Source organism: Macrosteles quadrilineatus, unplaced genomic scaffold, assembly GCF_028750875.1.
Source record: "Macrosteles quadrilineatus isolate MER2022 unplaced genomic scaffold, UCM_ALF_1.0 Scaffold_8__2_contigs__length_117827958, whole genome shotgun sequence".
Lineage (NCBI taxonomy): Eukaryota > Metazoa > Arthropoda > Insecta > Hemiptera > Cicadellidae > Macrosteles > Macrosteles quadrilineatus.
Genome location: NW_026542601.1, coordinates 45,366,485 through 45,392,222, shown reverse-complemented (window position 1 = coordinate 45,392,222; position 25,738 = coordinate 45,366,485). Strand labels below are relative to the sequence as shown.

Below are 25,738 nucleotides of genomic sequence, written 5' to 3'. Positions count from 1 at the left end.
AAATTGTAAATTAAAAATTCCCATGTTATTCTTATGGAGAATAAGTAAACTGTTGTAGTTTGCTTTTATGGAAATATTTATATCAAACTAGGCAAATCTATTTATTTTATACTAAGTTATTATTATTTTACTAAAAAAACACACTTTATTACCCTCCCTTTAGGCAGCAAACCTAGGTACTCATTAAACCTAATGTTATTTGAATAGATTTAATTGATAATCAAATAAGGCAAATGGAATTTCTCTTATTCTGCAGGTTTGCTGTGGCGGGGGTATTTAACATTTAATCTTGTTTAAAGACAAACTTGTAGTTATATAGCTACAAAGCTGAGTGATTAAATAGAGCTTGTCTAGTAAGTTAATTTGAAGGTCGCCGGTAAGATCCTAGGAAGTGGTAGGCTTTTAGATGGTTGCAAGCGGTCCTTGATCATTTCTTTTAATACATGGTCACTTGGCAAAACTGATTGTTCTAGTCAGTAACTAAGCTACACATCACCTCATTTCATTCTAGACTCATCCTTTATTTATATTTAGTTTAAAAACTCCAAATTTATTTATATAGATAGGCAGAATAAATTTCCTATCTATGTGTATTACAAACAACTTGATATTACAAACAACTTATCTACCGGTATCTTTCAAGAAACTATAAAGGTGAAGTTCACAAGTTCTTCCAAAATGAGGAGCAGCAGCGAGAAACATCTTTGTTACCTTAATAAACGGCATAAGTTTCAACAACTGAAGATAGAACTTTCCAAAAAACCCACATAAACTTTTCAAGATACAGTAGACTCCCTCTTATCCGGACACCTTTCAACCGGACATCGATTTAACCAGACTACACTCGGCGGAAATGACATCTCTTTATTCGGACAATTTTTATCATCACATCGGTTTAACCGGACTAGATCGGCAGGAAGTGGGCGGTACTGAAACGACTGTTCTCGTGGGAAAGATTTGAGACCAGTGATCACGTGTCTAAATACAATGCTCTCCTAAATTTAAGTCAAATAACAGTATGCATTTAAACGGTCCGTTTTAACGAGTTTTTGGGGACGTCGGTTTAACCGGAAAACCCGTTATCCGGACTGGCCTCGGTCCCAAAGAGTCCAGATAAGAGGGAGTCTACTGTAACTTAGTCAGTGTATAGTTTAAACAGTCCCTTTAACTATTAATAAAGCTAGAAATTCCATCCCCATTTTAAAGTTGGTCAACAGTTTTTTTTTTATAAAAATCGTCGTAGTTGATGTGAGCCACCGACAGATTGTGCTGATCTAAATTACTAATTTCTGTCGAACACAATGACTTGTTTACCAAGTCAAACTAATTAACCCTTGCCGGACGTCTATACAATGTAAAAAAAGACAGCAATTATTTTATTTTGATAGAAACTAAAAACTACCTATCCATAATTTATAGAATGTTGAATTAAATAGTTTACCTATATGCAACACTTTTGTTCCAAATATTTTTTTTTACCCTTTTTTTCATTTTTAATTTATTTTAGCCTATTATTTTTTTAAATTAAATTTCTTAAATTAAAAAAAATCCTTGTACAAAGATAAAAAAGACGATGATGTTTTTATAGACAATCAACTATAACAATAGATGTCGTAATTATCGGCAAATATTTCCGATATATCCGCCTACCGTCCGCTATGCATTAGGCAACAAAAAAATAGGTAGAAAATAAAATTGTTGACACTAGCACAATCTGTGACTGGCTCACAGAACTAAGTTAAATGTTCCTATCTAATAAAAAAATTGGCGACAGCTGGTCCATATGGATGGGATGTCTACATCAGTATTCAATAGTCAATAATAGTAGTAGGGAGAGCAGTGAAAAGCCTACTAGTAGAACGAGCTCCCTACTCTATCAAAGATTTTTTAAGTTGCAGAGCAAATTAAGGCATACTGTTCTTTTTGATTTGAGTACCTTTCCATCAGCAAGAACAATCTCACTATTTGAGGATGGAAGTGGTGAAGGTTCTTCTTTGGGCTGAGGGTCCAGGCTGCTTAAACTAGTCTCAGAACCCTGTCTTGAATGTCTCCCGATACCAGTTTTTTGGGTCAGCGATAGTTTTGGAAGATCTGAGCCAGTTTTCTCTCTAATTTTATTTTTCATATTACTAAACATGATGTCTTGTTGGTACTGGAACAAAATGGAAAAACATGATAATACCATTTCGACAATAATATGTTTATAGTAATAATAATGAATCTTGATTTGTCGTAAAAATACAGAGACAAAGTCATAAGATGCAGTGAAGCTGCCAGGTCATACAAGTATTTTTCCTTCTTTTAAAACTTTTGGTAATAGCCTATTATTGAAAAAAATATATTGAAAAATGTACATGACAACTTAAAAAGATACAATCACAAACTAAAAAAAACTACAACTGCTAAACGGAAAAAAGGACAAAGAATACAATACCTAAAACTGGACATTTTCACAACTGAAAAATCGTCCAGTTTATAAAACGGGTGTCTCAACAACCACAAGTAAAGCTTATTTTTAAAATCGTTTAATGGCCCATTTGCAATTAGCTTTTGAAAAAGCATTGTAGACTTTTATAGATAAAATTATGTGGCTACTTGAGGTTTTATTTAAATTATGTGATTCTAAAGCAGCATGGTTTTTGTTTTGTGTATTGTACAGTGGTTGATACATTTCAGATTGTTATGTTTTGCTGTGTAGGCTATACAAATTATCAGCAGTCTGTTCCTATTCTATGAATAGTTGTTTACAATGCTCATTCCGATTTTCTATTCATTGCTCTTAAAGCCTTTTTTTGTAATTTCAAAATACTTTTAATCTTGCTGCATACACCCCAGAATATCAACCCATAGCTATCTTATAATGTATTAAAAGTGAGCAAAGTATGCAGTTTTTAATATATATTTTTTGGAATTTAGTGTCTTAGGCGTCTGAAAAGAAAAACTATTCGGGATAATTTTGAAGACAGCTCAATGTGAGAGTTCCAGAATAACTGATAGTCTAGCCCAGTCAATGAATGCAATAAAACAGCCTTTTTCGCAACTAAATGGTGGAAAGCTGGATTTTTTATATGTGATAGAACCACATGAGAGGTGTATTTTCCCAAAAGTCCCCACTTCTACCCCTTGAGCTTTCCCCCCCCACCCCCCTCCAAACATAGAAATTGCAGTGATTTACTTAATTGATCATAATTTGAATGTTATGTAAGCTATCGAGCTGCAATTTGTTTTATTTTATTTCTGATTAGTTTTTCTACAACTTTTGTATTTATAACATTTTTCTAAAACCAATAATTAGGGAGATATAAAATTTAAACTTCGTTAAAAGCTTTGTTTCAGAGTGCAAGATCTTGTTTTTCTCTATGTATACTTTTAAATATAAATAATACGCAAATATGGTTCCAACAAAAGTTTTAGTACGTTTTTCAAGGTTTACAAATATATTATTGGTTAGTCATCTAGGTGATCGGGTGAAGAGCTGAGCGTCGGCAAAGTGAGCACGTGCGCGCTAGTTGAACACCTCTGCGCTGCGTCATCGCATCTAGCCCAGCCAATAAACGCACCAACTGCCTTTTTTCGTCGCTAAATAGTGGAAAGCTGAGATTGTTATATGTGATGGAACCACTTAAGACGTGTATTTTCTAAAAGTTCCCGATTCTCCCCCCCCCCAACCCCCCCCCACCAAAACCCCCTCCAAACCTGGAAATTACAGTCGCTCACTGTACTGGATATAATTCAAATTCTACGCATGCCATCGTAGTGAAATTTGGTTTGTATTTTTTATAATTAGTTTATCTACAACTGTTGTACTAAAGATTTTCTTATAAAACTATATCCACAGAGATATAACATTTAAACTTTTTTTACAATGTTTATGTTTAAGAGTACATAATTTTGTTTTACCCTCTATATATTTTTTCCCAAATAAAATACGTAAAATGTTAAAAAAAAAACTTTAGTATGTTTCTTAAGGTTTATAAATATATATTTTATTAGTCATCTGAAAAAAACTGATGTAGTGTGGGGCGTCGGCATTGTCGGCAAAGACACCGGGTGCAGGCTTCCGCGCAGCGCAGCACCGCCCGTCGATGCGTCGCGTCATAGGCACCAACATTGCTAAGTTCTCAAAGGTGCTATACAAATGCTATGGCCTTGTACTTTTTAGTTTACTACCAAAACAATCTGTATCCAAGCTTAACCGTTAACAGTAAAAACAATTATTATTTAGATGGAACCCAATAATTTTTTTATAACCGGTTTTGGTTTAGGTAAATTAATCTCTACCTACTTACTTGTTATACTTGCAATACTTTTAATACTTGATTTCTTCATATTTGACCAACGAAAGTTTGATAGATTGAGGTATAGAACACTAGGCCTAATAAACACTTTAAAAATCACTATAAACATACTCTTTGCTCTTCCTTACGTTACAATGTGCTTTCCATTATCTACCACCAATGGGACTCGCTTTGTTCCCCGCAAGATTTATACTAACTGCGCCTCGCGGTCAGTAAAGATCTAAATAGTAAACTGAAAAAAATACTAATTAGATGAAACCTAATTATTTGTACATTTCTTAAATTTATTGTTGGTTTTAACTCGTTTATCATTTAAAATAATAATTTATTTAATTATTTCTGTCAATGGCTAAACCTATTGACAATAATATACATGGATACATATATTACATTACATAAAGCTGGGTAAGAAACATACTGAACCCAATGATGAGATGACCCAATTCGCCTATGGGTCTGAGGATGATTGGAGTGTCGAATCGAAATCGACGACCACTTACCATCTTTTATGTATATTTACAGTATTGTCAGTAAGATTATAAGTGTAAATTTATGTTTTAAGTGTTAGACTATTAGACGTATTTTCTTTTATTTACTTTCCAATTAGTTAATGTAATAAGGCATATATCCAAAATTTATAAATAAGTAAGTAAAAAACTATTTGTGTCCCCGTACATGCAGGCAAGACTATTTACGGGATACATACAGGCAGATTATTCAAATTTCTTAACATATTGTGTAGATGTGTCAATCAAATTGAGGTTTTTTTCGTAAAAATTGGCAGCAATGTATTACGAATCTGCTTTACGGCACTAATACGTGGTCCAGATCAATCATTTTTAGAGACTCTATACTGTGAATCTTGGTGAGGTTCTGTTCTCTAATATTTTATTGTTTTCATGTTATCTAAAAAATTAGTCAGCATAATAGTTCTTTATTGGATTTTGGTAGACATTATGCAAACGTTTCACATCACTAATAAAGATGAAGGTGCTTATTAAGTGTTTTAAAATCTCCTCTATATAGACTTAATAAAAAAGTTAGTTTTAACATTGACTGGTTTTAATTTGTGTTCCTTACCATGATAAAAAAATGGCTTATAAATACTACCGACAGTTTTCTACGTTGTTCGTGATATTATTTTAACACAGGCTTACAACTCATGGCAGAGCAGCCATATTTTATTTGCTAGCGGGAAGCGTGAAGAGAGGGACATATCAACGATAGGACGCAGTTTGTATCAAGGATTAGTGAGTCGACGAAAAGTTTTTACTGGCCGTGAGGTGATTCATTTAGTCATGGTTTAGCTTGGAAACAGATTGTTTTGGTAGTAATTTAGGCTACAAATTAGGAAGTCTTAGAATTTAAATAAAACAGTTGAGAACTTAGTGGTGACGGTCCTTATTAGGCTATGTGTCGACGGGCGGGGTTGCGCGGATGCTGATGACTAATCAAATATATATTTATAAACCTTAAGAAACATACTAAAATTTTTGTTTGTAACATTTTGCGTATTTTATTTGGGAAAAATATATAGAGGGTAAAACAAAATTGTGTAATCATAAACATAAAAATAAAAAAAATAAAATTTAAACGTTATATCTCTTTGGATATAGTTTTATAAGAAAATCTTTAGTACAATAGTTGTAGATAAACTAATTATAAATAATACTAAACCAAATTTCACTACATGGCATGCGTAGAATTTGAATTATATCCAGTAAAGTTAACAACTGATATTTCCAGGTTTGGAGGGGGTTGGAGGGGGTGGGGGGGGGGGATTCAGGAACTTTTTGCAAAATACACGTCTTAAGTGGTTCTATCACATATAACAAACTCAGCTTTCCACTATTTAGCGACGAAAAAAGGCAGTTGGTGCGTTTATTGGCTGGGCTAGATGCGATGACGCAGCGCAGAGGTGTTCAACTAGCGCGCACGCGCTCACTTTGCCGACGCTCAGCTCTTCACCCGATCACCTAGATGACTAACCAATAATATATTTGTAAACCTTGAAAAACGTACTAAAATTTTTGTTTGAACCATATTTGCGTATTATTTATATTTAAAAGTATACATAGAGAAAAACAAGATTTTGCACTCTGAAACAAAGCTTTTAACGAAGTTTAAATTTTATATCTCCCTAGTTATTGGTTTTAGAAAAATGTTATAAATACAAAAGTTGTAGGAAAACTAATCAGAAATAAAATAAAACAAATTGCAGCTCAATAGCTTACATAACATTCAAATTATGATCAATTAAGTAAATCACTGCAATTTCTATGTTTGGAGGGGGGTGGGGGGGAAAGCTCAAGGGGTAGAAGTGGGGACTTTTGGGAAAATACACCTCTCATGTGGTTCTATCACATATAAAAAATCCAGCTTTCCACCATTTAGTTGCGATAAAAAACATTTATTGACTGGGCTAGTCAGTGAGTACACCCAAAAATGTTTACGAAGAAGTCTTGATTTAAGTTAAATACAATGTTTTTGAGTTTTTTCTTCATCTAGAAATAGCCTAATCCATTTGAATGGAACCACACTGATGCAGACAACATTGTCTGATGAACTGTTTCACAATTTGCTATATTCAGAGTTTATGTCACCACCTTTTTAGAGTGTTTCTGTAGGGCTTTTTTATTGCTAGAAATGTTGTTGACATTATTAATTTATATTTTTGTACCTATTTTAGACTATAGGCCTACAGCACTTTTTTAGATAGAGGCAGAATCTTGATATGGTTCCCCATAAACTTTTGACGGCTTTCTAAAATCCATCATATTACATATCAATCAATAATGATTCACTAAAATGTGATTAAAAACTGGTGTTGAACGTTTGCTTCTAGGTAAGGTTAATGAATAAAAGTTTTCAGTAGTGTTAGGTATCCATAGTTGATATATCAAAAATATCGATGTTTGTTCCATCGATAGTTGTCTTCCGATATATTTTTAGTATCAATTTTTACTCCGATATATTGGTAATATCAATATTTTACGCCGATATTTTTGTTAATAGTGTATATACCCCTACTAGTAATTTTAAATCCGATATTTATTTTTCACTTTCACTTGTCACTCGGCACATCAGAGTAGGCTAATTATTTCTCTAGTTTAAATTAGGTAAAACTAGAGCTAACTTAAGGTGGCATGGCAACACTACACCAAAGTTTCAGTTTGTTCAAAAATCAGCTAGGCTAATCAAAATCAATATAAGTATTAGCTGTTATTGTTCTCTTTGTTTAACACATCGCTATATAAACCCAATGTATCTTTTAAAATAGCCTATATTTGGGGACAGCGGCACTTTTGGGATATGAAAACATTCCTCAGAGACAAACTTTTTAGGTCACCGTATAAATAGCCTAGGCCTAGGCCTATTTATATTTTCCTGTAACTTACAAAATATTAATGGAATAAGAGATAGGCCTACCGGTAATGGAGATATATTTAATTTATTTAGCATTTGGGCGATGTTTTACTAAATATCGATGTTTTTCACTGATAATGAAAATATCGATTGTTCAATATATCGTTTGGTTGGTTAAATAAGGTTAACCTAACTAAGAAAACGATATATCGAATGAAACAACCGAATAATAAATATTTTCATTCGGTTGTTTGTGCTAACAGATACGGAAGTCTACCCTTTATGGATATTTTTACATCGATGTTTAAAGGTCGATATGACTATTGATACTAATATCGATGTTACTGGTTTGATTCCCCAACACTAGTTTTCGGTTGAATTGTAGTTATATATATTACAATGGAGTCAAGAGTGGGATTGAGTTGACAAAGTTTCAAAATTTTACCCTCCTACTTAGGCCTACGGGCCTACCTACATGTACACCGCAACTAGGCTAAAAAACTAAAAAACATGTTGAATCAAAACTAATACTTAAGTCATTTAACTTCCTCAATTAAAGGTAAACCATAATGCTTTGACTGTTAAGTTTACTATTCAAGGGATTAATTACCCCAAGGGATTTAAGTTATTACCCCATTTCTATAGGTAGGCTATATAATATAATTGTCATTTGGATGGACGAGAAGGGGTTAAACTTATCTTAATCCTAAAAACTTGACAAATGACATAATCAGTATAAGGTCAAATAAAAAATAAATAAAAATCTATTTTACTTCAAAACAGATTTACAAAACAGATTATTGCAAAACAGAATTTCAAAACATATTACCAAGCAGGTCAACTATATTCTAATTCGAAGAAGCTTAAGAGTGAAATTCGGTAAATAGATTTATATATGTATTTATGTATTGGATCACACATTAAATACATAACGATAGCCTGGTAGACACTAGAGACTTAGGCTAAGAATTAAGATAGGAACCAAAAACATACCTTCCTTTGATTTAGATTATGATTACAAACTAGCCTGCAGCCTACTAAAAATTAAAATCAATTCAAGATAGGCTATAAAAAAGAGTTCAGCATTAATTAACATTTTAATCATTATTTAACTAGTATTTTGAACGCACTATTAATTATTTCTGGTCATGTATTAAGTAAAAGTTACATTAGACAGCAACTAATAAAAGTGACTGAAGTGAAGTGACAGACAACTGAACTGACAACTGACAAGTGACATAGACATAGTGACAATGGAACGTCAACGTAAGACTTGGCACTTGGCAGTGTTGCCAGTCGAACTTTTCAAGCATTAAAATTAGTAACATCAAAGCTCATACTATGTGTAACAATATCATTCCAAGAGGATTTCCAATCATGGATTAAACATTGGTTAGTCTATAGTTCCAATAAAAAAATATATTCTTGAAAAGGCACCTCTTATTTTAAAAGAAATTATGTTGTTGTTATGTCAAAAATAACAAATTAAAGGTTTGTCACAAATAAACAAAAATTAATATTCATTTCGCGTTCCACTTTACTGAAAAAAACATTTGTGTAAAACTGTGTTCACCATGTATTCGTATTCAAGGTAATAATATGTAGCCATTGGCTACTAATGGACGCGATACTCCCTCATAATGATCTAATACAAACAACAATAACAATGACAAACCTAGCCGAACAAGACAAAAACTGACAAAATAACAAAAGGTATAGGGCTACTAATAAATAAATAATTTAAACAACAACAATAAATAAATAATATGAAAACAATAACAACAAACCCACAAGCTAACAACCAATAACAACTGAGAAAGATAAATATGGCTATATAAAATCAAATTGACTAGAGACTAGAGAGCAACGACAAACGGGATCCCTTCAAGTAGGTAACCTTTCAAACTGGTGAAGGGACCTACCTGCCCGATATTGAAATCGGTCAGGTTGGTTACTTTTCAATTTGGTGAGGTAATGAACGCCCTCTTGCTCTTGTGGTGGGGGCATCGACTGCTCTCATTGGCTGCAAGGTTTCTGGGGGAGGGAGTAGTTGTTATGGGGTGAACAGTGCTGCCAACCCAAAAGTCTGGAGCAATAAACATTCCCATACAAGGGTAATGTGCGTAGTTCCGATATTTACGGCTACAAAGTAGGCAGTATAAATGCCGAAGGAAATTATATGTATAAAATATCTAGTTAGAACTTAAGTCCATCATCTTGCGAACCTGTTTCTCTCCATGCCCCTGGGTCACTGCTAGGCTACTTTCTCTTGTAACTAAATCTACAGTATCAACGGGTCAGATTTTATTAATTAACTAGCTGTTGCCGTTGGCATCGCCCGACATACTTTTTCGTCTTTTATTCTTTACTATAAGCCTGCTGAAGTTGTCACTGACTTCGCTACGGAACGGAACTACCGAAATGGAACAACTGAATGATGTTTTCACCAAAAATACTAAAGTATTCATATCTCCTTTCATTCATTATCATACTCCAAGCCAAATTTTCCAATGGTACAGTTAGTTTTCTCTAACTTTATTGAAAAGTATTTCAGATAGTCTAAAGTAGGATTAAAAGTAACACAAAAACATTATTTTATTTAGTGATATACTGTATATATAATGTTCCCCGTTACTGTCTCGGCATGCTCTTGATTTGATATTATTCTTGAATTTTGTTGTCCCTTCTGTACATTTAATAATTACTAGAGGGCCCATGCTACTCTACAACGTTGAAATGAAAATCATATTCGAGCAATAATCAAATTTATAAATTTTTATTGAGTATCTTGATCTTAACTGATTCAAACGATAAATAGCTCAAATTAAAACCTAATAGCTTTAATTAACTTACGGTACTATATTTTGCGTCAAAAACATGAAAAAACATAAACAATAGTGGATCTATTGATTTTTAATCATAGAAAACCCTTATAAAAAAAAATTAATATGTTGGTTGTTCACATTGCAATTATTGCTTGTAGTCCGTCCGATTTGGATAACTAATTAATAGCTTAAATGGAAAGCCGGCATTTCACTGAAGGTTCTTAGACCAAAAACTGGTGAAATGCATCTTAAATTGAAGTAAGAATTCGAAAAAGTTAAATATATGTTTTTTGGACGAGTAATACAGTAGATCAATATATATGCTGATGCTTAGAGTGAAATCTGTGCACACCTTCAATTTGAGACCTCAATCATGAAAATCGGTTAAATTTATTTTTAAATATAAGAAGATTGACTCTATTAACGTTTAACGAAAACTATCACCGTTTTACAACAAATTGTGTAGCAGTTCCGGTTAATGATAACAGCCTATACTGAATTGAAGCTTTAGAATAGAAGATTTCAAATGTTTACGGGAGCAAGCTCCTAAAATGTAATAAATGTCGGTAGCTATACTTGCGATAGTACACTTGATAGGTTTTTAACAGCTTGTATTGATTTATGCATTATTATTATATAATAAATAATGCTATTTAATAAAATAAAAGATTGGTAATCATATGGTTAAACGTACGGACACTGACTAGTTTTTAGGTGGCGGAACAAGCAAATTTTCACAGTTTATTTGAATGTAAACCTATTTTACTCGAAATATGTTTGAGATAGAAAAACACTCTTGAAATACAAAAGTTGTGGATAATTTAATTCTACACTACCGATCTTCCATAAGATTTAAGATCCAAGCATTGTAGCTTATAAGTTACAGACCAAAATATAATATCTTGCATACTCGAATTTCTTCTTAAATAGATTTAATCCCCTAAACCACCCTTGAATTTAGAACTTTGCAAAACCCCCAACTTTGTACATCTACACCATATACATGGATTGTCGTCCCAATCCAAAATTTTATTATTCTAGGTCTTATATATGTTTTGAGATACATTATAGTGATCATTTGTCAGTGATATGCCAATCAATAAAGGTAGGTCAATGGAAAGCATTTATCTACGTGGTGATCGGATGCATAGCAGCTTCAAAACGGATACGTCACAAAATTCGTGTTTGCCTATTAAATATATTGGGTATCTATATTTAATATATAGATACCCAATATGCCTATAAACATTCAAACTTATCCGGGTCAGTTTGCTGCACACAAAATCCAACAAAGTCTTTTAATAATATAGATACTTATAAGGTTAAGGAAACTCCAGAACCACTTGTGTGGAACCCAAAAGTCAGATCAGGATAAAAACTACTTAGTTTTCCTATTTAATGCCTGAAGAATCAGTACACCAAATTTCAACGTTCTAGCTAGTCTGGAAGTTGGATTAGTAATGAATCATTGAGTGAGGGCAATTACTTTTGAGTGAGGGCTTTTACTTTTATATGTTAAGATTATTAGCTAAATATAACACATATGAAAGGTACAAAATAAAATCCATAAGTTAAATACAGTAGTAGAATATATAAAAACGGAGCTCCAGACAGAGCTCCCTTTAAAATTTGAAATAGGGGTTGCTGCAGACTTTTAATTTTATCCAGCGAGATTACGCCCCTGAATTTAGTGTTACTCCCTCAATATGACAACACTGTTGGATAAATCTAGCTCAGTGGGATAAATGCAGGGATGCATCAGGCACTTGTAGAGCGAAATTTCCCACAATTTCCATGTAACCGTTTGACTGGTTTTCAGGTTATGTGACAAAATCCAAAACACAATTGAACATAGGATGCACAATAAATCGGATGTGTTTACTTTTGGGCTATTGACTTAATTATTACATCAAACAATTAAATGTATTCTGAACTTGTGTACCCGTTGCGAAATAGAGCGTACTATAGCTAGCCGCCATACCCGTGCTTCGCTAAAGGAGCGCTAAAGAGAATAATTTATTGTTATGTTCCATAGATCTGTTGTATGAAAAGTTAAATAACTCATAAAATAAATGCTTAACATTTGCTTTTAAAGCATCAATCGAATTATTTTCAAAAACGTGTTTTATATCAACTAGACAGCTGACAGCTAGATGTTATCCACGGGCTTCACCCCGTTCCGTTTGACTTCATAAGTATTAATAACACTATTGATTGGATAAGTTAAGTTAACTATGATAATCATTTAGCGTTGAACTTACTAAACAACATCACAGATGCAATTTACGGACTTGAGAGGCCATCAATTCTGTACCTGCCCTTCAGATTTTTGTAAAGAGTTTTATCAAAAAATTTGTTGTTAACAGCTATTTTTAATGTTCAAAAGTTACTTTGTTGTATTGCATTGCATATTTATCATGAAAACATAAAAAGAAATTTACAGATATTTTTAGTTGTACATATTCTTTAAAGGCATCAAGAGAGTTATCAATTAAGATCCCTTAGTTCGCTGATGATATAAATCTGTTTGTGGAAAGTTGCTTCCCTCTATGATTATGAGTAATTTTGCCTTAGGCTTTTAATACTTTAATTTGAAATGGCAACCATACAAAGTAGGTATTTTAAGCCAAGTACCAGTATGCATGGAGATGAGTGTAGGATGGATGAGTGGCACGATTTTGTATCCTTGTTAGTGACTAATGCTGACATATTCCTTAGACACAGCTGTCAATTAATAGCCCATACTTTGGGCTAATGGAAACTATAGGGACCTACAGTTTATAGTAGAATCCGAACCACATTTTTCCTTGGTATAAAAAAATTGGTCTAATTTTTAGGATGTACTGCGGATAGTCGTAGTAAGGGCGTTAATTCAAACCACGAAGTATCACATCCACAACTCGTGACCTCCTAGTAGTTGAATTACAGGATGACACCACCGTCTCAGTCTCTTAATGATGTCTTAGCTAAGACTTGACCAAAGATAATGGTTGATTCCACCAAGAATAAGTTAAAAATTGTTGGCATTAACAAAATTCTCTGGATATTGACTATTTCCCAGATTCTTATTGACTCGCCATGTGCGTTTGGGCTTTGGGCCAGACATTCAGCACATCTGTGCCAAGACCTCTGGCATTCTCAAAATGATCTGCTGTGCAAGACACTGTTTGAGCATCCATGATTTTTGTATCCATACCTGCTATATATCCAGTATAATTTTTATGTGCGGCAACAACTAGGGTCTTCGGTCTTACTGTGTATTGTGGTCGCTTTTACCAGCACAGCCTTTTTCAATGTCTTAGGCCCCCAATACGGGAAGAATGAGCGTACGCCTTATATAAATTGTCCTTAAAGTAGTTCTCGTATGTCAAGAAGTTTACAACATAGATTTACATTGTAAGAAAGGGGATTAACCCCGTACCCACGGTGCTCATCTAAGCAGATACTCTGTTTACATTACACTTATAGTCCTCGCCACCCTAAGTTGAGGCAGCCCAAGGCCGCACGGCGTATATCTAGTGCGGCCTTTGGCTGCCTCAACTTAGGGTGGCGAGGACTATAGTCGACCAGTTGGTGTGAAGAGAGTTGAACAGTAGCATGAGTATCGATTTACAAATTCCTTTCCCAGCTGACGTGAGCTAGGCGATGACCGGTAGGGCTGACTTCCAAGAAACATCGTTAACCTATAAGTCAAACACCCAATCAGCCAATGAGAAGGCCTAATGAAGAAAATGGAGGGGTGAGGAGTCTCTCAGCTGGAGCTGGAGAACCTGAAGAAACAAATCGAGGAGTTCACCACGGGCCACTGGACCAAGAAGATCGAGAGTTTCGGAGTGTGTGTATCGTTGCGTGTGCTTCTGGGACAATAAACAGTATGTAAAAAGAATAAAATATATAACTAAAGTTTTGTAAAACAAACAAGTCATATAGTTTGTCAGTAACTCATTCTTTTAAATTTTTAATTGATTTTCTTTTCTTGTAAACTATAACATTGTAAATTTATTTATCTTATTATTGTTGATCTTTGCCTTTTCAAAGTTTTCTTTTGCTTTACTTTTGTTGTTTTTCTTAATTTAATTTTGTTCATTACACGTTGAGCAACACCCTTAAGCAGTCTTATGTCTCATTAACCTAACACCTCTAGACAATGAAGTTCAAACATTTATTCAGAGGAAAATTCTTGAGTGATTTTATTGGGTTGGCTAAATAGAGTTTTTGATTCAACTTTTGAATTACTTATTTCATTTTTACAGTACACTCATTAGTCATTAAACACCAAAATTATTTTATTTTACTAGCTATATATTAACTTTGCTTCTTAAGATTGGCACTCGCATATATAATATAAATATAAATATAATTTTATCTTTATGTATAGTTATCTGAGACATGTACGAACAAGAACAATAAAAAAATATATCTAAAAAAAGAATATTTTCTCTATAAAACTGTCAAAATAGTTAGAAGATCAAAATAAAATATATAATCATTTTTACATGTTTTCTTTACAAATTACAGAGAAGTTTACTGGTAAGAATTTTAACAAAATTAACAGCTATAGATAAATATAAGGTTTATTGGTAAAGTATAAAAACAGTACATAACAATAAAAGGCAACATATAATAATAACTATAGCTGCCCTGTACAGCGGCCAACCTTCTCCATAATATTTTTGTCCAGAGCTGGGGCTACATCTTTCTTCCTGAAACAAACATTTTAATCTTGGTAAAGAAAGTCACAATTTTAAAATACTCAGGGGTGCCAAATTATGCGGGTTGGTGTAGTTGGTAGTTTCAAATAAAAAGGTCTTATTTTACAATAAATTACCATAGGTACCCTTAACTAAAAGTTTTTAACTGGTTTATTCCGCCTACAAACGTGCGACACAAACTCGATCTTTGAGGGGCTTTCATTGCTTGTTAAAGACACATGTTAACCTCTTGCCACATTACCAAGAGTTATTCTTCTTGCTAGAAGAATAACTCTTGTTAATGTGGCAAGAGGTAGATATCTTCCTGAGGAGGATCTAATTGGGAAGCTACAGGCTTTTATCGGACGCCTTAACTTGTAACTTCAAGAAAACAACTGTATGGGGTGCGCAATAATTTTATTTTTGGATGAAGTGCTTTATGGTCTTGGCCTGCCCCTGTTAACAGTTTTAACAGGATCAGCAACAGGTAAATTAAACCTTTTATATTTTTTCTAGGCCTATATTTCCCTGATCAAGTTAGTGCAAAGAAGTTTTTGTTGAATAATAGTTGTAAAGGCTTTAATTTCCTGAATTGAAATAAGTACCTGGGGACCGAGCCATGGCATAGTTTATTTTGATTGTAAAAGCAATATACAGGAATGGATGCTTTAGAAGAATTTGAAATTTATAAAACAATCAAAATTCGAGCTAACACATTATTAAACGACAAAATCAGTTTACAGTCTAACGCTCTGTATGATACTCTAATAAAAAAATAAGAACAGCTGATGAACAAGGAGCCGAGCTATACAAAGTCCACTGCCCAACCATCTTCCGCATCGCAGTCATGACCCTCATCTGCAACTGTGCGCACAAGGTTGGGGTTGGACATTGTAAGTTTTTGTCAGTAAGCCTACTCGTTTTGTTCATAAAACGTCTGACCGTAAATAGTATATGTCCGTGTTTCACATTTAAACTCTTGATGACCCTTTCGAAGTTACAGTGTTAAATGTTCTTGTACAAGATCTCATGATGAGGACTTAGGTCCTTAAAACCCGTAATCTATAAGGACTAAACAGGATCAATCTGGCAGTACTGAGGTAATTTTATACCTTTTATAGTTGGTTCATTGATCTTGAGACAAAACAACTCAAATATGAAAATGAATATTATGTTATTGATATATTTTAACGTAAACAGTAGGGCAATTACAATGTTGGTTATAATTGTTTTTATACAGTAGGCCAACATTTGGTGGCTTTTGTTCATAAATTCGGACTACTTAACAACTGTTTGGATTAGGCGGTATAGTTCATCTTCCCGTTGCGAAGAACGGGCACAGAAGCTAGTAAATTATTAAGTGATTTAATAAATAACTCTATATATAATATTTACAATAAACTATACCTTCAAAAATCTGGCTGTTTAACGGATGATATGGCAGACATACACTTATCTCACTAGGTGCTCTTCCTTAAGTTCTTTTACGGAGTACAGCGGCCTATAATTAGTATTCCTTTCAGCGCCTTCTGAAGGAGGGTGCATCCATCTCCTGCAAATAAGTAGGCAGTTATGAGTTGTAGTTAATAGTAGAACGAGGATAGCTATTCTAGGTACGTTTGAGACGACAGCAGGAAAAGTCTATATTTTGTGCTCTTCTGGTATAGTACTCCTGCACCCCAGTGGCGGATCCGGGGGGGGGGGGGGCAGTCGCAGTTTGGGAATATATGTCATATATTTTTGACTGCATGTAATACAGTAGTGCATACAAATTGCGTAAAATAATTTGTCACACTAACTTAGGACAAAGAAATGGTATAAAACTGCCATTTTTGAAGACTTAGTTTAAACAAATTTTTGGGGAGGGAGGGGGTACCCCCGAACCTCTCAGACACCCTGGTCCCCCCCTCCTTGTGACTGTTCTAGATCCACCACTGACTGCACGTCATCTTTTCTAGGGTCAGGATATCAAGCACTACGCCGTGAGTACCCTTAAGCTACATTTCCATTCCTACAAGTCGCAGGCACAAGTCGAGGCACATGTCGAGACCATGACGAGGCACATGTCGCACGTAGTTTGTCATGCCGTTTCCATTCCAGGCACAAGTCCCGTGACTACAACTGGCAGACAAGGCAGTGTTCTCTTTTATTGTGATGCGGTGAGGTTCGGTGGCTGATTTTGATTATATTGTGTTCTACAAATCACCATGGATGACATAACAGCCTCTGCTTTTTTATTTATGGCTGGTGCATACAATGAACTTAGAAGGAAACTACCTAGATAGTGGATAAGAAGTTTTTTTGGCTAAAAGAGCATTGGAAGGTGCATTTAATCAATTGATGAGAGATTTGCGCGTACAAAGTGGCTTTGAAAATTTCCTCCAACGGACTCAACGAAATTTGAGGTTATGATTACCTGTCATTTATGAGCATGCGGTAGTTTGGAGGACCTGCGCATGCGCGAGTTGCAGGCACATGTTGCAGGCATATGTCAGTTCCTCAAGCCGTGCACGCGATTGTTAATACGCTCCTGGCCGTGCATACAATAGGTTGACTGCAATTAAAGTTATATATTCGGAATCTGCATTAACTCCAGAATCTGACAGTATAAATATAATCTTATTTAAATCGTAATTAGAATTTTAACAACTAAAAATGTTAAACAAATATCATAACTTGACATGAAAAAGTTACTAAGCGAGGATTTTTTATATTTTTTTGTCAGAAGCAAACTTCAAGCGACAAAATTGTACCTAATGAGATGATCTTCAGCATATAACCAAGCAATTTCAAATAGAATTTTTTAGTCGTGTGTAATTGAGTAATTAGTAACGCAAAGAGGTTCTTTATAAATCGCGCCGCGGGCCGTCCTTCCTGGTTCCGCTGATCTTTATGTTTACGGTACTCCCAGAAACCGTTTTGAGTACAATCAATAGTTATACTAAATACATTTTTAATACAGGTAACACATAAGTACATATGTGTTAGAAATGTGAACTGTGTTACAACTAAACTGTGTTACCTACAAATAACCCCCTTTGTTTGGTTGTAACAAGGGGGTTATTTGTATGCTTTGTTGGGTAATTAATGAGAACTTTCAAATATTAAGGTCCAGAGCAATTAATTAATAAGGTCATGAATACTAAACCTAGATGTCTTTAAGATGGCGAAGTTATTTTGTTAGTAGTATCAACTAAGTTTAGACTAACCTACAAGGTTTATTATCACATATAAAAATGTTTTGACGGCCGTTGCCCTGGCGGTAGGTTAGTTGCGCATTTGCTACCTACAAAATCCGGGCCCTGTAGGGTGGGTTATAATGCGGTAGAATGGCGATAAACTTAGGTTAGTTGCCCATTGACGCCTTGAACAATAGATCTCTTAAAATTATAAAGAGCAATGAAGCGTAGTCCTACGAAAAAGCCAGTCTACCGGAATAGGCAAATCATTATGAATTTAATGTGTACCATGTAACCTTGTAAGTTATAGCCATCCACCTCCACCTGTCACGTAAAGCCACAATAATCAAAGAAAAAATCACACTACTCCAGCTGCTGAGAGTATCAAATACGTATAGGCTATGCTATAAAATGCTAAAAACTCAATTGGTAAACTAAAACTGTCATACAAAAAACTTTATACTTTGTCAGCATCTTATAAAAAATAAAAATATAAAAAAAACTAGTGCACTTGTTGCTCGAAATCGATCAATAGTCTAGTACCGGAAGTTATATTAAAACTAATAGTCATAATTTTCTATGAGTTTAAAAATCCAACTAAAAGCGCAGTATGCAACTAATGGATAGACTAGGCCTATTTGATGTATCGATTCATTCAGTTAGCTAAGTTAGGTTAGGTTAACTTTACTAACCAAACTTGATATATTAAATGAGATACCGGTAATCGATTTATTGATCGATATATTTATTCGAATTATAGTGTAGGACGTAAGGCATAAAGTGCAGTTTAATTTTAAAATAGATATATTTTAAATACCATCGATTATTAATCAATATTTTCAATTTGATAGTTTCAATCGATATTAGCGAAGCCCAGGAAACTGTACCCCCAATTTATTTTATAGGCTACCAGAAACTAATTTGAATTTGCTTGAAACGTTAATATTCTAATGACCATGTCCATGTCAATAAGTTACACCTTTCAATTTTGTGATGACAAAAATGGTTCTTTAAACTGTAGTAGTTGTTGTAACTTAGGCCTAAATTGAAAATACACACCTAAAATACAAATTTGTATGACAATTGAAATTGACAAACAATAAATTCTCCAAAATCCAACCTCAAACTTACTAGACTAGACACTAGACAGAGCTAGAGCAGCAGCAGATCTAAGAAGAGAAGAAGAAGAAGAAACGCAGAACAGAACAGAACACGAAACGAGACGAAGGAAGGCTGAAATTTGGGTGGAGTAGAGGTAATTCAAAGAAGTCGCGGGAATTTTCAGAAGTGTAGAGGGTAAGCGACCGCACCGCGAAACACGTGACCACGGCGAAGCCACGCCCTTCCCCCAGAAGGGAGGGGCCGGGACCTAGCTGACCGATTTGAGTTGTCGGTACCAACTTGATAAGTGATTTAAGTGAAATGGTACCTAGATGAAAGGTTGCCTAAAAGAAGGCCTCCCCGACAAACATATAGTTAAATGCAAAAACAACAGTGAATTTTTTACAGACAAGAAGTATTGGATGGTAACAACGAAAAACAATTTTTAATTAGACAGGTCAGAGACTTTGAAAGGGGGAAAAACTAAACATTTGAGTGTTCAGGTGATAATCTTATTTTTCAGTGTAGTCACGCTGTCTTGAAAAAATTCGACATGCCTTGTCACTTTGTTGCCAGCTCCCTGGACACGAACCATCGTGCTGTTGACTGAGTAGCTAGTGCGGTGCTGTTGCTTAATAAACAGATCAGTTGACCTTGTGTTGGAAGGAGTCTTGAAATGGATTTGTTGGATATCATCATGGATGTGTATTCATGGTATTACTTTGAACACTTTAAAAACAAAAATCAATGCCCAAATTCTTTCTAAGTAGTTATCCTAAATAGTTTTTCTTTGGTCTCTGGCTGGTGAAGAAAAGTAAACAGTGGTGGGATTTTGCCATTGCCGTTACGAAAAAAACTGTCAAGCTTGAAGTTTAAATGTCAGTTTTACTACTTTAACCTGTTGTGTCTTGGTCTTGGTGATTATTCTAGAATTGTTTTGTACTTACTTACTTAAATAAGTTGTAATTGTGAGCCTAATAGAGGTTATGGACCATATTATTTACTGTTGGTGCTTCGATTAACTTTGAATTCTTCGTTAGAACAGGGACTCCAAAATGGCACAATTGGAGGACACTGATATTGACATCGAAAATTTGTAAGTTTCCTTTGTTATTGTCTTATAATTTGTAGGCTGCACTAATTGCTCATTCAGTTTTGAGAAATTAGGGATGGTAATAGGGAAATGAGGAGCAGAGTCATACAACAGAGTCATCCACGTCACAACTCGCAAAGTCTCGAGTAAAAGCTAACTCTAACCTTAACTAACAATCTACATGTAACTTAGTGAATTTAGGCTAATTGGCTGTTTACACAATGTTTCTACTTATGAATACAAGTGATCAATTTGAATTTTTCTTCAGATATCACTACTAAAACCCTAACTATGAGTAATTAAGCTTACCGTTTGTGTCAAATTTAAGGCTAAACTATTGGGTAGGCCTAGGGCCTAAACTGAACTTAGTTGACAATAATGTTAATTTATCGTTGGTTCTATGTGGAACTGCATCCCAACAGGATTATATACCTCAGTGGGCATAACTTAAAGCTTGCTTAGTAACCTGAAGGATGCCAATTTGATCCGAAGAAAAGGCAGTTTAGGCCTAAGCTTGATCACAGAAAACGTACTACTATAACCCAGAATGCCAACCGCATGGTAAAAAGCATTAAGTGTTTTGAGAGAGCTTTGCCTGTCAATCCGTAGGCAGCGCCACCAGCGTTGCTATACTATTGCATGGCAACGCTGGTGGCGCTGCCTACGGATTGACAGGCAAAGCTCTCTCAAACCGCTTAATGCTTTTTACCTTGCGGTTGGCATTCTGGGTTATAGTAGTACGTTTTCTGTGGCTTGATGGTGCAAAACTGTATCTAGGCCTAGCTGTCCTTGATCATTGAATCTAAATTAACAATCTAGGCTATAGAATCAGCTGATACAGAATGGAAGCCATTGAATTTAATTAACTTTACACACATCTTTGCATGCTGTTCTGTCGGATTCATACAAATAGGCTAACTGAATCAAACAGTTTAACTTATTTCTATTATAAACAAAAAGAATTAAATATAGACAGTCAGTCGTGCTGCGGTTACCATAGGTTCTGGTGCCTAAGCCGTAACTACATGGCGCTCCCAGCGGTGTGCGCCCGAACCTATGGTAACCACTATATGGCTGACAGTCTATATTTAATTCTTTTTTTCTATGTTTCTATTCACCTTTAGCTTAAATAAAGAAGATGTTAAAGCACACAGGCTCAAATTCCTAACAGTTCTATATACAGGCCCTAAAGGAACAATATTTTACATTTTTATGCAATTACTTTTAAGTTTAACAACACTTACTTGCAATTGTTCATCTAATTTAAAGAAGCCTAAGTTATTGAGTTCTAAATTTTCAAGATACTGGTACACATTCTAATTATTTATTTGTTAGATAAAATATTTTTTAACACGTTCCCTACCAACTGTCACACTCCTCTGTAACTGAGGGATGAGTATTCGGTAGCTAATGTGTCGACATGTTCCCTACCAACCATCACACTCCTCTGTAACTGAGGGATGAGCACCGGTAGCCTATTAGTTGGGATGAGTACCGGTAGCCTATTAGTTGGTAGCTAATTTTTTAAAGGTTCATGGTGTTATGTCCGGGAAGTAAGTTAAAAACTAAAAACAAATATAGATCAATTTACTTGTGTATGGGTGGAGAAGAAGGGGTCACAAAGAGGAGCGTGAAAGAAATTATGTCATAGCCTAAATCTCATCAGTCAGTTCCCTAGAGAAAGATTTAAAAAATATAGACATAATATATATGAACAAATTTTCACTGATTGATTCTGACTGGTTTTGGTTTTGTGGAAATAACTTCTTTAGCTGTTGGTACTATAGGAATATTATTTTTCCATCACTGAAAGTATGTAGCCCTATGAGAATTATTTTTAAGGAAGGTGTCAATCTGTGTACCTACTTGAGCCCCTAAATAATTTTACCATGTACCGGTAATTGTGCTAAAATGTTGACTGTTTAACTTAGGCCTATATGTAGATTGTTGGGAAAATCCTTTTTGGTCTGAGTTTGATAATAAAATATCTGGTACTTACGTATTAAACGGAGGCCACATTTTGTCAGCGCGCTGCGGCGGTTATGTTAGGTTGGGTTATCATAATAGAAAGTATAACTCGTCTGGTATCGTTCGATTCATAACGAAGCGAGGAAAGTCCTACACACATAATATTTACGATAACCCAACCTAACATAACCGCCGCAGCGCGCTGACAAAATGTGGCCTCCGTTTAATACGTAGGCTAAGTACCAAATATCTTAATTTTGGAAAACAATATGTGACAAGCGAGGACATTCAAATTAAAATTCAAAATTATAACAACAATTAAGCATTCAAGATCTAAGCCTCAGAATAACAAGAACACACTTAAACATAGCTGGTTTGATGATAATTTATTCAGGCTCAAGGAACAACTTCATCTTAAATACCTTAACCTTAAGTCTAGTAATAATTGTCCTACCCTTAAGTTGGAATATCAAAATTCTAAGAAGTTCTATAGAAAAGCAATCAATGATGCCAAGCTAAAACACAATGCCAAGGTAATAGAGAACTCGCAAAACAAATGCAAAACTGCTTGGAAAATTGTAAAAGAGAACTCTGGTGGTAGTACAAAAAAAGTTGACATTCCCTTGCATCCCAATGATCTCAATAAAGGTTTTATTGACTCTGTAGGCCTAATTAGTATTAGATCTGAGATAAGTAGTGTAAATACTTCTTTTGATGTTTTTCTAAAGAATGCACCTCAAACAAATGCATCTTTCAGGTTTGGTTATGTAACTTGTGATGAAGTCCAATCGGTAATTAGGAAAATGAAAAACTCAAAAACAAAAGATATTTATGACATTTCTAACTGGTTCATCAAAGAGACCTCCTCCTGTGTTGTTTTCCCTCTCACAGTATGCATAAATGCTTGTCTTCAGGAAGGACACTTTCCTGAATTTTTAAAATTGTCAAAGATCTGTCCGATTTTCAAAAAGGGGGATAAAGCTAGTCCTCAGAGCTATCGGCCTATCAGTCTGGTACCGACTTTGGCTAAGGTAGTCGAACATGTGATTTATAACCAGGTGAGAAATTTTTTTGAGTATCATGCTCTGTTCAACGAACAACAATTTGGTTTCAGGGCTGGACGCTCTACTACGGGGGCCATCGATGCCATGGTCCGCACAGTCTTCAATTGTTTTGAAAGTCGAGAGGCTGCTTGGGCCACTTTTATTGACCTAAGCAAGGCCTTTGATTGTGTTGACCATGGCATCCTCCTCCAAAAGCTGGAGTATTATGGTATCCGTGGTGCGAGCCTCAGCCTATTCAGGACATACCTTGCTGATCGAAGACAGGCAGTTTGCATAGGCAATACCTGGTCCTCTGTCCTATCCACTAACTGTGGAGTACCTCAGGGCTCAGTATTAGGTCCTCTCCTGTTCCTCATTGCCATCAATGACCTGCCCTTCAGCCTCAACTGTGAAGCATATTTGTATGCAGACGATACCACCATTCTAAGTAAGGGTGCAGATGTAACGCAGCTTGTAGCTGCAGTGGAAAGTAGCCTAAGTTTGGCCTCTGAATGGTTTGCAGCAAATAAATTCCTTATCAACGAGGACAAAACACAGTCTATGCTATTTAGCTTGCGGCCTATACCTCAAATGGAGGAAACTATAAAAAACAACTCAAATGTTAAGATTCTTGGAGTAATTGTTGATCCCCAACTAACTTGGAACTCCCAGGTACAACATATATGCACAAGACTAAGTAGGCTTACTTTTTTATTTAGAAAATTAAGGAACCTTCTGCCTGTAAATCATCTCAAAAATGTTTACTTTGCACTTGTCCAGTCAATTCTAAGCTACGGGATAATCCTTTGGGGAAATAGTTACCACATCAATGATGTTCTTGTTGCCCAAAAAGAGATTATTAGAACTATATTTAACAAAGATCAAAATGAACATTGTAAACCATTATTTATTAACTTTAATGCTTTGACTGTGATAAACCTTTATATTTATAATGTATTGTTATCTAGTTTTAAGTTGCATGAAACCTTTGCTCTAAGGGGTGATTTTCATTGCTTTGACACTAGGAAAAGAGAAAACCTTGACATTCCTTTTACAAGACTGGAAAAGATTAAAAGAAGCCATATTATTATGGGTAGAAAGTTGTGGAACAAACTATCGCCAAGAATAGTTCAACTCCCTTACAATAGTTTTAAGAATGCAATTTATGAATGGCTTGTCAGAAACCCCCTGTATAAGATCGATGAGTTTTTTGCTCTACAACAAATGACAATGACATAACCTCAAATGATTATTTAATACCAGCCTTGCATGTATTTTCAGCCTGTCTATAGCTTATCTGCTTTTGTATGATTATTTATTTGCATGATTTGTAATAATTCTTTATTATTACTATTAGTTGCTTGAACTTGACTTGTGCCTCTACCAGCATGTATTTATATAATTTGACTGTGTCTCATGCATTTATATAATGTCTATAGACGAATAAAATATCATTTCATCATATCATTTCATCATTTCATTTCATCATATCATTTGAACTGGATCACCGGAAATTTACCCCCATGAAAAAACACCTACGTCATTTTGACATCACAAGTCTGGGGGTAAATTTCCGACCGCAAACTTTTAGGATGGATAAATTATTATATTTATTTCAATCAAAATCCCAATAACCTGACAATAGAGTTTAACCATAGATAAAACATACTCCCTTAGGTTTAACCTCTGAAATCTACCCCAAGTGGTCAAATCAGAACTGACCGACCCCAGAATCCTACCTCCGGAAATCTGTAAAAGATTAATCAAGGTTATATACCTGGCAAAAAAGTAATAGAATTTTTGCCAGGTATATAACCTTGATATTCTCGTGTCTGTAAAAGTGTCCTCTATCTGTTGACATTATTGGTACAGTATATAGGTACTCGGCCGTATTTTTCCGCAAAACGCCCAGCAATAGATTTTATCAGGCTCGGGCACTACTTATTGCTGAGTTATTGCCAGGTTCACACCAATGGACTTATCTCATTTGACCGCGGGGCGTAGATTTCCAGTGGTAAAATCCCGTGGTATGGCAAATCACTTTCTGAAACAATTAATTACATACATGTTGATTATTTAATCATTATTATTATTTAATTATTATTTGGATTGGGGGTATATTACCGGTCGCGGGCTGTTTCTCGGGGTCGCCGGAATTGTATCCCCCTGGAATT

General features: G+C 34.9%; 1 protein-coding gene and 1 long non-coding RNA gene across 2 annotated transcripts in view; both read right to left on the bottom strand.

The window, feature by feature from the left end:
- Positions 1-8,866, bottom strand: part of LOC129000115 (golgin subfamily A member 1-like) — a 42,210-nt gene extending 33,344 nt beyond the window's left edge. Inside the window, exons 1-2 of the mRNA XM_054427016.1 lie at positions 8,658-8,866; positions 1,937-2,152 (exon numbers count right to left, since the gene is read on the bottom strand). Coding sequence (XP_054282991.1) covers positions 1,937-2,137 — 201 coding nt within the window. The 5' untranslated portion in view covers positions 2,138-2,152; positions 8,658-8,866. The remainder of the gene's footprint in view (positions 1-1,936; positions 2,153-8,657) is intronic.
- A 6,181-nt stretch (positions 8,867-15,047) lies between these two features.
- Positions 15,048-19,498, bottom strand: LOC129001533 (uncharacterized). The gene is made up of 3 exons (XR_008491469.1): positions 19,419-19,498; positions 16,588-16,732; positions 15,048-15,192 (listed from the first exon to the last, which is right to left on the bottom strand). It is a non-coding gene; the product is annotated as an uncharacterized LOC129001533 (long non-coding RNA).
- Positions 19,499-25,738: the final 6,240 nt, after the last annotated feature.